The 14,076-nt window shown below is 44.3% G+C and overlaps 2 protein-coding genes across 2 annotated transcripts in view; one reads left to right on the plus strand and one right to left on the minus strand.

Annotated features, from left to right (window-relative positions):
• Nucleotides 1-7,992, minus strand: part of tln2b (talin 2b) — a 56,264-nt gene extending 48,272 nt beyond the window's left edge. The window contains exon 1 of the mRNA XM_061282118.1: nt 7,819-7,992. The gene's annotated coding sequence lies outside the window, so the exon portion shown is untranslated. The remainder of the gene's footprint in view (nt 1-7,818) is intronic.
• A 1,399-nt stretch (nt 7,993-9,391) lies between these two features.
• On the plus strand, nt 9,392-11,076 carry c2cd4a (C2 calcium dependent domain containing 4A). The gene is made up of 2 exons (XM_061283395.1): nt 9,392-9,540; nt 9,615-11,076. The coding sequence occupies exon 2, from the start codon at nt 9,644-9,646 to the stop codon at nt 10,973-10,975; it is 1,332 nt and encodes a 443-aa protein (XP_061139379.1). The 5' UTR covers nt 9,392-9,540; nt 9,615-9,643; the 3' UTR covers nt 10,976-11,076.
• Nucleotides 11,077-14,076: the final 3,000 nt, after the last annotated feature.

Genomic DNA, 14,076 nt, shown 5'->3' on the forward strand with positions numbered 1-14,076 from the left:
GAGTTGTACTGTAATCCCGAGCATCTTCTCTCCGCTACGTTTCATCGATCTAAAAGCAGGCAGGCTGATGGAGTGCAATTATACGCTGTTAAATAATAAAAAAGAAGAATGGCACAACCGTCTCTTTAGATGCGACGCTTTGTGATATTCATGCAAAACGAACAAGATAACATCTGACGTTAAAAAATTCTATTTCGATAAGGTCACCCTCATTTACAAGGTCATGCTCATGTTGGAAGATTAACAGATGCTAGCTTATATGAATATTACAACAGCGTAATAGATTGGTGTAAAAACCCACAAACGGCTTTTCGGTAAATTCAGTCGCAGTACGGGAATCAAAAGTAGCGACTTTTAATCGATTTTATTAACGCCGGCATTATTTCTGACAGATGCGCTCAGCCAAAATAAAGGACGTAATTGAGCCGATTCGAATCGGATCGCACGAGGGCTTCATTCAAATCAAAAGTCCTGTAATTAAACCTGCCACTTTGGCGTTTATTTAAAAAGCTGACAATTTTAGATGCTTCATTACAAAACAATGGCATCATTTGCTTAATGTTAGCGTTCCTTTCATTCCATTGTGGTCTTAACACAAAAGACTTGATGGGCTGCTGAGTGATCAATCGACCAGATTTGAGATTCTCCAGTAACGCTGTGACCTCATGTGTCATCCTCATCACCGTGCTTTGCTCTATGCTTTCCGATCAGGACTATAAATCGAAAGATAGGAAAGGCAAGGATTGACATCACCCGCATAGTGGACATTCCTCAAGGGGCATTGCGGTATTCATTAAAGGGACAATGGATGCAATCAATACACAACACGGACCTTAACGAAAAACTACAGTGCCGGTTTGAACGAATGCAAAACATAATCAGCATATCAATTGTGCTGATCAGCAGGATCAATAATAGCTGACTCTGATTGAGGCCAGACCAGCACTATGTAGAGAAAAGGCTGAAGGCCATATGGCCACCCAGGACAACTTTGTCCACCTCCAATAACGTAATAAATGTAGCTCAAAATACGAATCCACTGGAGGGTAAGCCGTCACTTTACCCCGAACAAGGTCAAGCTAGCGTCGACAAGGCTAAAGTAACACAATCAGCGCACACATGATGGCATTCTACGGACCAATCGCAAATCATTTGGGTGAGAAAGTGTCAGCGCGGTCCCCGGTGATTACGCGAGCGTCTGAGCGGTGACACGACAGAGCGTTCTCTCCGAGTCAGCAGCACTCACGCTCCGAGACAGCAGGGAGTCCGCTGACACTCCTGGAACCCCCCCACCTTCTCTTCCAGCTGCCACACGCACACAAAAAAGCCCTGAATTGACTTTGACGTCAAAATACCGGCGTGTCATTTTCCTCAAGACCTGTCGGACGCCAATGCACTCCCATCGCTATTGCATAACCCTAACCCTAACCTTAAAGCTACATTGGTAATCTATAGTGGTTAGTTAATGCATTGTAGGGCTCATATAAAAATATATATATACCGTAATTTTTGGACTATAAGTCGCGTTTTCTTTCATAGTTTGGGTGGGGGGGGCGACTTATACTCAGAAGCGACTTATGTACATATATATGGTTTTATTTTCACTTTTTTGGACATTTTATGGCTGGTGCGACTTATACTCCAGTGCGACTTATAGTCCGAAAATTCCGGTAATATGAGACATTCAGAAATGTTCAGATGAACTTCCCCAAGTTGAATCATGTATAGAAACTCATTTTTTCCCTTTCTTTTGTCTTCTTTCTCTTCAGCCATCGTGTCCCACAGTGTGCCATAATTACTAAAATCCTTCGCCTGGCTTTCAACTCCAATTATTAGTCTGGCGGTTCGAGTTCTTTACTCTGGTCAGATGGTCTGGTATATATGTTGTTTTTTCACTTTTTTGGGCATTTTATAGCTGGTGCGACTTATACTCCGGTGCGACTTATAGTCCGAAAATTACGGTACTTGACAATTGTAAATGAATGTCCAATGGGAATGATTGCATTTAGAATTGTAGTATTGATCAATCTAAAAATGTACGGCATGCAGTTCTGTTACTTCTGACACCTGCAACCTTTTTGTAAACCGCCCGGGGGCAGGAAGTAAAAAAAAAATGCCCAGCATCATCATTCCATTGTGGTCTTAACACAAAAGACTTGATAGGCTGCTGAGTGATCAGTAGTAAAGGCCAGAACATAACAGAGAAAAAAAAAACTCATTTCAGGGGGGTTAGGGCAGTTCTAGCCCACCCCTAAAACAGTCTAGAACCGCCCATGTTCTATTCTGAACACTCACTTAAATGACAAAAGTGATTCCAGTCACTGTGTGGTGTCATTAGCACAAAAAAGATTTCAAGTGACATACTATGCTAACACAACCCTCACGGTCAGCTATATTTGGCTGTGACGTCATCCACCGCAGATGTGGATCAATAACTATCGATCATCGCTGCCCTTGTCGCCGACCTGTGACACTTGGGAATGTTCCTCCGAGACGTCATGAAGCGCTTGGCATGCTAATGAGAAGGGCAAGCCCATCAAAGCATTCACCGGAAAATATGATAGAGCTGGAAATACGGCTATTTGAATTTATACTTCTTAATTCAGAATTAATTACACAATAGCCTCAAGAATAGAAGCTTTTGAGCACGTGTAATATTCGCGGGAGGGATTTCATTCACAGAGTGTAAGCAGACATATTGGAATAAAGAAAAAAACAGATGATTAAATGTTCAATGGATTGTGTGACTAACAAGATCTGCAGCGGCTGTTTACGCTGGAAACCAAGAACACAATGAGAAAGTATTGACTCAAACAGAAAAGCATACATTACATCCCTAAGAGCAAATGACACGGGCAACATCCTCCGTGTTTCGCAATCATTTGAAGTGTCCCAACAAAGTCCGAGACAAAAGAGCTTTGGTTCTGCCACTCTGTCACATGATCTTCAGCAGATGTCACATGATCTGTAATGCTGATAATCGCTTTGCTTCAAAGTCAACTTGCAATACGGGCATACTTCATAATGCAGGGCTCAAAAATGAAATACCGTATTTTCCGGACTATAAGGCGCACCGGACTATAAAGCGCACCATTAATGCATCATGTCAGATTTCTAATCCAAATCAAATCATTCTCCATTTTATCTTTTTTATTTCAACTTCAGATGCAACAAATGACTTCATAATCACAAAATAATGATCCATAGTCTTTTTGATTCATGATTCATAGTCTTCAGCAGGCCACTTATGCTTGATTTCATGACACAATGCTTCGGGACAGTTTGAATTTAGAGATTTAGTCCATATATAAGGCGCACTGGACTATAAGGCGCACTGTCGGCTTTTGAGAAGATTTTAGGTTTTTAGGTGCGCCTTATAGTCCGGAAAATACGGTACATCAAAATCCCTTCTTTTTTTCTACTCCACAAATTCAAATATTTGTCAGAATTCGCCATCACACCAACTCTCTTGGCTGAATTCTAGTCAATTATGAAATGAACTTAATGAAAGTAACCTACCATTTAGCTGAAAGCACAAATATTTACAGCCAAGAGCATCCTAGCATGAAAAAAAAATAGATTACTATTTATGTAAGCTGACATCTGGCGCACCGGGGGAACCCTAATGTGCATTAGCTGTGAGGCGGCTAACCCACTTCAGGCCCACGGCCCGTGTCCTGCCGTCGAGCACTCGCTCCGACATCCCGTCTGACCTGCTGAGGAGAAGCGCCACAGGCCGGGCAACCTGAACCTGACCTACTTCTTGCTAATGTGATGCTAGCAATGCTGCATCCGCGGTAAATACCATTGTATCGAAAAATCGCTGTCAGCAAAGATTATTTTGCTTTTTTTGTTTATATAAAAACGTGTCTAGAGGTTAACGTAGACACGTGATTCCCAACTAGCGCTACCATTTTTTTTTTTATTAGGTAGTGCGTTCTGAGATTTGAGCCTTGCCTCAATAAATGTTGATGTGTGGCTAAAATGCAGAAAATGGTCAACACCTGCACATCGGAGCACGACATAAACATGCTTAACCATTAGTGGCTGTGTGTATAATGATCGCCATCCACCATGAGTGCTTTTGAGAAAAGCGCTATATAAATCCAATACACGATCATTCCATTCATCAACGAATGTATTACATTCCACTGAAAAGCCAGCCAATGACCTTGCAGGGAGAATCCATGCTGACATTCTCTCCAATCCACTTCATTTAAATAATATTCCAACATCTTCCAATTACAAATATGAGCATGCATTAAAACTGAAAAATAGGGAGAGGTTTCTAATAAAAAGAAAAGGGCCCATGTGCAATAAAACATCGACTGCCTGCCACATCCATCTGCTGGGAAATACACAGGAAATCGTGAATTCCGATTGATGGAGCAACGGGAGAGGGAGAGTGGCAGCCGGCGTCTATACATCTCACCGGTGTTGTGTCGAGAACCATCTGGAAGCGGGCCAGGCCCCGAAGCGATCACAGAGACAGCAGTGAGAAAACGCCACAGGACGGATCTATTTCAGCCGTAAACAAAGAGGCGGGGTCACGTCGACGGCATGGGCTGTGTTTGAGTTGCCGCCTCCTACGCGCTCCTGCGTTAAATATGGTTCAACAATCACATTCTCTAGTGCAGAAAGAAAAAAACTTCCCAACCTCCATCTAAATGTCCGGAGAATTTCCAACTGGAATTATTATGATGACAACCGTATGAACTAGATCCATCTATTTTCAACAATGCTTGTTCTCATGAGGTCCACAGGTAAGCTGGAGCCTTCAAACAATCATGAGGATGCTGGATTAAAGCAACTCAAGCATGAGGAGAACAAGAAAACTCCACACGGGAAGGCCTGAGCTGACATTCACACTGTCGACGTCTCGAGTGCGAAGCGGACGTGCTAACGTGTTGCACATAAACGAAATCAACACCTTGCAAAATCTTACCGGCAATAATCACCACTTTTGCACGCCTGACTCTTGTCAACCACATCAAATGATTTGGTTTTATAGTTACAGCCCAAAGTGTTCTGGGGAAAATGGATTTCACGACATTGTCCGTAAATGGTCACTTTATTAAGTACAGCTGCACAATAACAGTTACCGTAAATTCCGGACTATAAGTCGCACCGGACTATAAGCCGCACCAGCTAAAATTGGAGGATATTTTAGTTTTTTTCTTATATAAGCCGCACCGGACTATAAGCCGCACGTGACACGCATTTTTTACAAAGGAAGACCGTTCACAGAAAGCCTTTTTAAAGTTTTTATAACATACTTTAACATGTCTTTCTCAACATTGCCTGTGACGAAGGGTTTAGAGCCCTTTGACGCAGGTCACCTAGCGTGCATTCCTACTAAAACTCATCATAGTCACAAGCAACACAGCCAGAATAAGCAGCAGCCATAGTAGTGTTTCAAAATAGTATTTTTGTTGTTGTTTTTTTCTTCAAGATACCGCAGTGTATAGAAGTGATCAAGTCATCACAAAAATGACGGAAAAATCCTTATATAAGCCGCACCTGACTATAAGCTGCAGGGTTCAAAATTTGGGGAAAAAAGTCGCGGCTTATAGTCCGGAATTTACGGTAATTGACAACAAGATGGTGTGCTTTTACTTTGAAGTCTCGGCATGACATCATGCCGTGAGCTGTATTCGCAAGGACAAATATTTAGACCATTCGTTCATTACGTTGTGCAGTTCCAGCTAATCTTAAACATCCAGGGCGTAGGCTTGGCTAAAATAATGCTCGCAAATGGATCGTCCATTACAGCTCTAATTAAGTTAGTGCAGCACAAATATATACAACTGTTTCAGCAACAAATGGTCCAAAATAGAGCTTGCATGCATTTTTCTTTTAACCCCCCCTACACCGTGCTACTGAGGAGTTCCACACGTTGCTTCTATCCGGCAGACTTACAGTATGAGTGAGGGAGAGCCTCCCCGCAAATTGTCCTCCCACCCGACATCCGGAGCCTTAAAGCTATCAGAGTCGCAGCTGTCTGCGTCCTGCTGAGACAGCGTGAGTTTCCTCGCTTGCATCACTCGGGCGGGTGAAACATGGCAGATTTTTCTTTTCTCTCTCCCACAGCCCTAGTATCCTTGAATTGACCCTGGATATCCAGGGGATGATGTCACAGCGAGGGGGGGTGGGGGGGGTGGGGGGGGGGGGGGTTAACACAGCAGTCAAATGAATATCATGACAGGTTAATGCACAGCCAAGGGAGTTTCGGGTAGCTAGTCGGATTTACGGTTCCGTAAAATAAATTCAAAACACCTCAAGGTGATAGATTTATTTGTCAGTAAATTAAACTCATGATAAAGTTACCGTAATTTTCGGACTATAAATCGCGTTTTTTTTCATAGTTTGGGGGGGGGGGGGCGATTTATACTCAGGAGCATATGGTTTTTTTTCACTTTTTTGGGCATTTTATGGCTGGTGCGACTTCCGGTGCGAAAATTACGGTAGTTATGATGAGCTTTAATGTATAGAGTGCTAATCTCCCCCTGCTTTATTGACCTTCAGTCAATTCAAAGGTGAGTATTGTGTGTTAAATGCTAATCTAGTGCCGCTAATTAGCTCAGTCACCGCATCGAATGTTTATATTCGTCGACTGGAAGCCAAGCGGTTATTATCGCCCAAGGTTTGGTGTGGTGTGGAAGAGGGTCAGGTTTGGAAACAATATTGCTAATCCTCATTCGAGTATATTTTGGGTCAGGTTGGGGTACACATTGAGCATTCACACTCAAATTCACATTGAATCTGGATTAAACAAGTGGCATGGGGGTCGGGTTTGGCCCAACATCTCATTTTAGGCGGCCTGTTAAAACGAACCATGCGGGTTCCCGAGCTGAACTTTCTCGCGACCAAAATACCATTTCAAACAAATGTCCAAACTATTTTTCTTTTCTATCTGGCTCAACATATCATTCAAAACAATTGTATATGATGAGGCAATTACCGTAATTTTCGGACTATAAATCGCGTTTTTTTTTCATAGTTTGGGTTGGGGGGGGGCGACTTATACTCAGGAGCAATTTATATACATATATATATATATATATTTCACTTTTTTGGGCATTTTATGCCTGGTGCGACTTATACTCCGGTGCGACTTATAGTCCGAAAATTACGGTATGTGGCCGGAGACAGAAACTAATTTGACACTTCAGATGCATAGTTCAGGGAACATGCGTGAAGATGTGTGCGTGGGGGGGGGGGGGGGGGGGGGGGGGACATTCTTCCTACCTCTAGCTAAAAAAAAAAAAAAAAACTGCAAGTCAAACATGCTGTTCACCTTTCAAACTTGACCCAAGAAAGCTTAAATCAGCGGTCACATCAGTACTGACGCCTACAAGCCCAACCTTCACACGGGCAAAATGTCAACTGCGATCCACGCAGCATCCAGGTCAAGTCCAAGTTAGTAAACCATGACACATATCTCGTGCAGGGCAGCGAGCGAAGATGCTGAGAGCTGCTGCGAGCTGCTGAGAGCTCCGAGCACCGTTCCTGCCTCCACCAAATGCGGGGGGACTGACTACACTTGCAAATGCGACGAGAAAACAAGTAGGTCACTCAGAAATTCAACTGAGCGCTCGCTCCTTCAAATTCGCTGAAGAAACCCACTCGGAGGTTCTAACGGGACCGATGTTAAATCCAAAGCGAGCGAGCCGAGCGCTTGCGAGCCATTAAAAGCACGGGGGGAGAGGTTGTCTGCAAGCGAAGAGGAGGATGACATGTTTCCAGTCCAAATGTGCTGGACCCAAAAAAGAAAAGGCACCGGACCTTCCACGGAAAAGAGTGAAGGTGAGTTCCTACCTGCTGTAGGTCCGCGTCTTGTGCAAAGCAAGCGAGCGAGCTCACAGCGAGGCGACGCACACACATTACTCACATCACACACATTCTCTCTCTCCCTCTCCCTGGCTCTCTCTATCTTACAAACACGCGCGCGCGCGCGCACCCCTGCCTGCTCTTCATCATCATCAAGCCCCTCCTCATCCGTCTACACATGCAGGGATGAGGAAGAGGAGAAGGCATCTTTGCATGGTGCTTTTTTTAGACTGATCATCACTGAGATGATGGTGTCATTTGTTTGACTGAATTGAAGTGGAGTCACGTGACGCACGCACGCACGCACATTTGGACTCCATGTGAAAAATGGAAAACGGTGATGATCTAAATATAAGGTCACCAAAGCTGCAACGAGGGGTTTAAAATGTGTATTTATTTTCCCTAATCAAATGAATAATTAAAAAAAAAACATGCACAAAATTAAATGCAAAATTAATAAAAACACCCGCAAGTGATTTAATTCGGAATAATTCATCGTATATATGTGATATATGTCTCCTCAGTTTAGCGTCTCACTGGCAGACTTTAAAAAAGGTTTTATACTCCCCCTGTCGGAATCTAGAAAGAACTGTCACAGCGTTTTATTTTTTCTTTCCAGCTTCATTCATTTTAGTGTGATGATCACATTTGACATTTATTCATTACAATATATATTCAAATCATCTGTGAAGATTTGGCGGTTACGGAGATGTCATTTTTAAAAAAGTGCTTTTCCTGCAATTGCTCTGTCTGCCTGCTTGATTTGCTAATGTCCTTCAGTAACTTGGAAAACATTTCGGAGAAATTCGCCCTTCGCATGTTCTCGCAACTTTATTTATAAAGCACTTTAAAACAATCCCCGATGTTGTGTCATTCTGCGCTTTGATGCTTTGTCGCCACTAACAACCAATTTCATCCACTTGAACCTTGTTCCCTGTCCACAGCCATTATGGCTGGAATTATCAGAGATAGACGAAGCCATTATTTACTTCTCAAATATCATTTACAGCACAGCAAGAGAATAACCAATTAGTAGGAAATCTCTATTAAGATTTTCTAGAGACGCAATATTTGATCTACACTGTGTTAGGGGATTGACGGTCCACTGTCATTATCTGTCCCACCACAAGAGGGCAGGCGTTGACAAAATATTGCACACAGGATAGAGCAGTGAGTGATCCAAGCCACATATTTTACAATAGAGAAAAAAAAAATCCCACTGCACACTCACAAAAAAAGGAGGAATAGGTAAATAGAATTATTTTTGTTTTGACTCTTTTGAAGCTTCACGAAGGTTTTGAACACTTCCCGAGAGTGATTGGGAATCCCCGCGAGCTGCTTCCAAAGATGATGTTAACTCAAAATCAGGAGGTCATCCCAATGCCAGTTTGGACTACTCAGTTTCCAAATAAGTTTTATCTCTTATATAATCTATTAAACGATAATATTTGGGCAACAAACGGTAAGCAAGACAGGAGCTCTGTTGTGCTTCTGGATGTTTCCGGAGCAACCTGGAGGGCGAGGAGAGAGGGAGGATCCGGTGCAGGGGGTGTGTTTTACATTCACGGCTTTCTTGTTTGATTTAACCTGTCTGCCTCTCTCAACATATGTTCAAAGCTGCCGGCTGCTGTCGAAAAAAGACTCCGATTTCTTTTCGCCGGAACTTTCGATCGATCCTGCCCGGGGAAATCTGTATCTAAACCATATAAGGTAAGGTGATGCTTCCACAAACTATCTATTTTTTGAGATATCACATGCTGACAAATGCATCATTTCAATTGCAGCCACTTTCAAGAATTCCACCAGCACATCTATGTGGGTAGTGGAGAAGATCCGTGTTTCAATGGAGAGCTCCGTCCCGCCCGTGTCGTCAACAGAACTCAGCTTCAAGATCAGCGACATCATATTTGGGGACAAATCGGACAAAAACAAAAGAATTTCCTTTTTCCCTAACGTCATCACCCCTGACAACATCCCGGAATTCTGCATCCCGCCTACCATCCCGTCCCTGCAGGAGGTGAAAAATCCGGAGCAGGGCCGAGCTGCCCGCGCCGGCAAAGCGAGCCACTGCGAGGTGGAGGCGGCGCACTACGAGGCCCCCAAACCGCACATCATCCAGGTGGAGAGCGTGGACGAGGGCCCCTTTGACGGCTGCAGTGACGAGGAGACGACAAACGCCGATCCTCAAAGCCAAGCCGCTTTGTCCCTCCCCCACATGGCCAAAGCGCAGACCTGCTACGGCTTCTGCACCTTACTGGAGAGCCCGCACACCAGGAGGAAGGAGTCTCTCTTCCACTCCGACCCGGGTTCCTCTCCCCTTCTGCTACCCAGGAGCCGATCGGCCACCTGCTCCAAAGTCACCTCGAGCGCCTCACCCTCCCCTTCCTCCTTCAGCCTCAATACTCTGACCTCCCGTCTCTCGCCGAGAGGACACCATCTCAACTGGCAGGGGGCGGCCGACAGCGACACGACGTCTTCTACCGAGTCGTCCCCCTTCAGTTCGCCGCTTCTGACCAGATGCCCCGCCAAGTCGTCTATCTTCAAGACGCTGAGCCATGAACTGCTGCTCTCCAGGAACATCAGGAAGGCCATGGTGTCCAGGAATAACTCCCTGTCCACGGACGAAGGCAGCTCGACCGACAACAGTCCCAACGTGATGAGGAGGGCATCGGACGCTTTAGGCGAGGGCCTCCCCGGCTGCTACAGCCTGGCGCCCCCGAACATCTTCCCCGTGGATCTGACCCTGCATAAAGAGCGGGCCATGAAAGAAAAAATGGTGCCCATCGGGAAGGAGGGCAGCCTGAGACTCTCGGCCGAGTACTGCCCGGACAACCAAAGACTGAGGGTCCGGCTGATCAGTGCCGAAGGCCTGTACCCTTTGTCCGTAGACTGCAAGATCATCAACTGCAGCGTCAGCATCTCGCTATCTCCGGGGAAAGTCCAGAAGCAGCGCAGCACAGTCATCCGAAAGAGCCGCAATCCCATCTTCAATGAAGATTTCTTTTTCGACGGCATCTCGGAGGAAGACCTCGCCGCTCGCTCCCTTCGCTTCAAAGTGGTCAACAAAATGTCCACTCTGAAAAGAGACTATATGCTGGGTAGCTGTGATCTCCCTCTTGGTAGCCTTGTCACTTTAAGCAATTAGTTCTTCCACATATGTTATGAAGGTATTCAATTATTTATTTTCTGTTTTCTTTGGTAATGTGAGATTTTTTTTTATGACTAAATAAATTATTGGAACATCAACCTGGTTTACGTTCAATTCAGTGTTTTTTTTTCCACGCAAACACTTCAAACAGTTTTGATTTTAAGAGTGGAGTTAATAATAAAAAGTAAACATTTCCGTAAAGTTCCTTTAAACATTTCTCAAACATGAGTGTTTGTCCATTTGTGCCAAAATGGCTGCTCCACCAAAACAATCGTCTCATGTTTCTCCCTAAGCCGGCTGTTTTCATCCTGACCTTTTCCTCCGATTGAAAATATCACTAGAAACCAGAAACCTTCACGGGAGGAGTTTGCTTATGAATTTTGATTTCAGCTCAGTAAACAAACTGCGCTTTTATCTGCATTATGTCCTGTCTGTAAATATGAACTACTCCTGTGAAAACGAATTCGCAACCCAACCCCCCAAAAAGTTACACAACACTTGAATTAACCTCAATACAGATTTGATTTTATACATCACTAGCTAAGTTGGTAATATTAACAAATACTTGTAACCTAATATTCAAATCAGGGCGTTTCATAATAATTGACAGTCCAAAAAATATTTTTTCCCTCAATGATGCTTTATCGAGAGAAATCAAATGCGACACACACGCTTATGGCACCTTCTGTTTGAACAACCGAGAAGAGCCACGGAGCCAAATGTCCCCTCGCGACACATCCTGCAGTTTGCAGCAATAAAGCTTGGACGGCGCCACTACCGCCGCTGGTTAATGTTTAATAGGTTTCCTGCCAGGCTCGGAAATGCAGCGATAGAGAACTGACACGACGGCATAAAGTGATTATCGTGTGTCAATATCGATTGCGACTTCATCCGTGTCATAAAAACAATCAACTCACTTGCTTGGTCATGCAAATAGACTTCATGGCAGTTTGGATATTTCGGATTATGCATTTGCCAAAGAGGAAAATGTCACTTATCATGATCCGATCATTCATGCGGCCTCAAAGAGCGCCCCCCCTTCCGATCCAGCCGCGGCTATTATGATGGAAATAAGGGCTTGTCTTTCGGCACTACGCGTACCGATAAATCACCTTTTGCATGTAACCGGCAAAGATGAAGAAATACATATGAAGCGACATCGTGCATATCTCAAAAATTGCTTTTTTGGGTGTTTTCAGGTTCTCCGCGGATCCAACCGTGCTCTTTTTTGAGCCGATTGTTAACTCAGCCGTGATCAACGGAAATGGCCGCTGATACTATCGCTGGGATTTCCACTGATTTACATTTGTGAAGGAAGCAGGCGCGTTGTGACGTCACAGCTTGGCATCAATAGGCAAAGTCAAAGCAACAACGGACTTCGTTATAATGGGTTAAATTGAAGGCTTGTGTGGATGAATCGTATTTCAATCGACTACTCGATCGAAGTTGGAGGTTCAGTGTCCCACAACTGATTGTTTTCATCCAAAGTGTTTGACCCTAACCCTAACATCAATATTTCCATTTATAAATATCAAAAGGGCAAAGTGTGGCACTTAAAGCCGATGGTAAGAAGTGATATGGAGTTGTCGGCAGGAAACATCTGTGCGTCATAAATGTAAATGCAGAAAAGGGGAAGTGCACTGGCTTCATTTGAAGTGTCTGAAAAAAGTTGCTTGGTTACCTTCAGTTAACTGGATGCCTTTGCCATCGCTAATGCATATTTACAAAGCGATTAGTTAGACCAGAAAAAAAAACAATCACTACAATTTGGAATTTTATAGATGTATTTTGAAATGTCAGGCTCGCTGTTGATGCCGAACCTCTCCGGTTGCTAAAAAAAAACAGCGTGATGGTGTTTTCATGCTGATAAACCAAACTCGGCTCCTCCCCTTGAAATGGCTCACGTCTACTTTCCAATGTAAACACTCAGCTCTCTTTATCAGGGGCTTATGTTTTGCCAGGTTTTCTGAAAACGTCACTAAATGTCAGCGTAAACACGTGGGAACCGATTAAATCGGTTAAATCTTTTGTTCTCAAGGCGAGTGTTTGAAATGATAAACGCTTGAGAACAATCGTCACCATTGGACACCGATTCCAAATACGTCCCCCATCAAGTGCTTCCCTGTTGACCTAATTATAAGAGGACGCCATATTCCATGATGTCAGCGTTATGTTGTTTTTGGACCTTGAGATGACTTTTTATGGCTTCCACCTTGCCATTGTCAAACACGGTCAGGACACAGATTCGAAGTGCGTCACAAGTCAGGTTGAGGACATTTCTCTGGAAATGAAAGCAGGTGAGAGCGAGGCTAAAAAATCTCTCTGAACCACATTTGGGGAATAGGAGCAGACCTGACGTAACGAGTTTGGTCAACATTGACTGGAACTTCGGCTTATCTACAGGACATTGATTGCGATTGTATCCTTAAGCTCCGCCCACTTGGTCCTCTTTTGTGATCTGTTAGCTGCAAAACAATCACGCTGGAACCGGACCTCCTCATTTAATCACGCTTGTCAAACAGAGTCGTGACGTCTGAACTCTCGCGACCCCGATTTGCCTTTTCAAGCCGACGATCAGCCCGACCGACAGTCACGGTTGCTTGCCGATCGGGTTTGAACGTCACGTCAGAGCGGAGGCTAATAATATCTCATCGGGAGTCTACCTGTCTGTGTTTTTCCTTCATCCCAATCGCATGGCAACGAGGCCCAGCTTCAGCGGAGGGGGAACCATGGTGATCCTGCCTTTCATGTGTGAGATGTTTTTATTCGACTCACACATTGATCCATCCAGGCTGCTCTTGGCTGAGCGATTCAAGCGCTCGTGCTACTTCCCACCCGGCGCCGGCTGTCAGTACATGGTGCAACCGCTTTTTCCCCTCGATTGTAGTTCTTTGGCGTATTTGTACGTAAACCTAACTTGCTACAAATGGTTGCCAAAACAGCCTTCCATATAAAACTGTATCCAGTAAAACAACATCACATGTTCCCAGGCCTCTCATTGTGTTCCGCTAAGGGCAAACAAAGAAGCTAGCTAGGTGATAACTTTGTTTGCCAGTTTTATGTTCAGGACAAGCGGCGGATATGGAACAAAGTCAATT

Source organism: Syngnathus typhle, linkage group LG7 (genome assembly GCF_033458585.1).
Source record: "Syngnathus typhle isolate RoL2023-S1 ecotype Sweden linkage group LG7, RoL_Styp_1.0, whole genome shotgun sequence".
NCBI lineage: Eukaryota > Metazoa > Chordata > Actinopteri > Syngnathiformes > Syngnathidae > Syngnathus > Syngnathus typhle.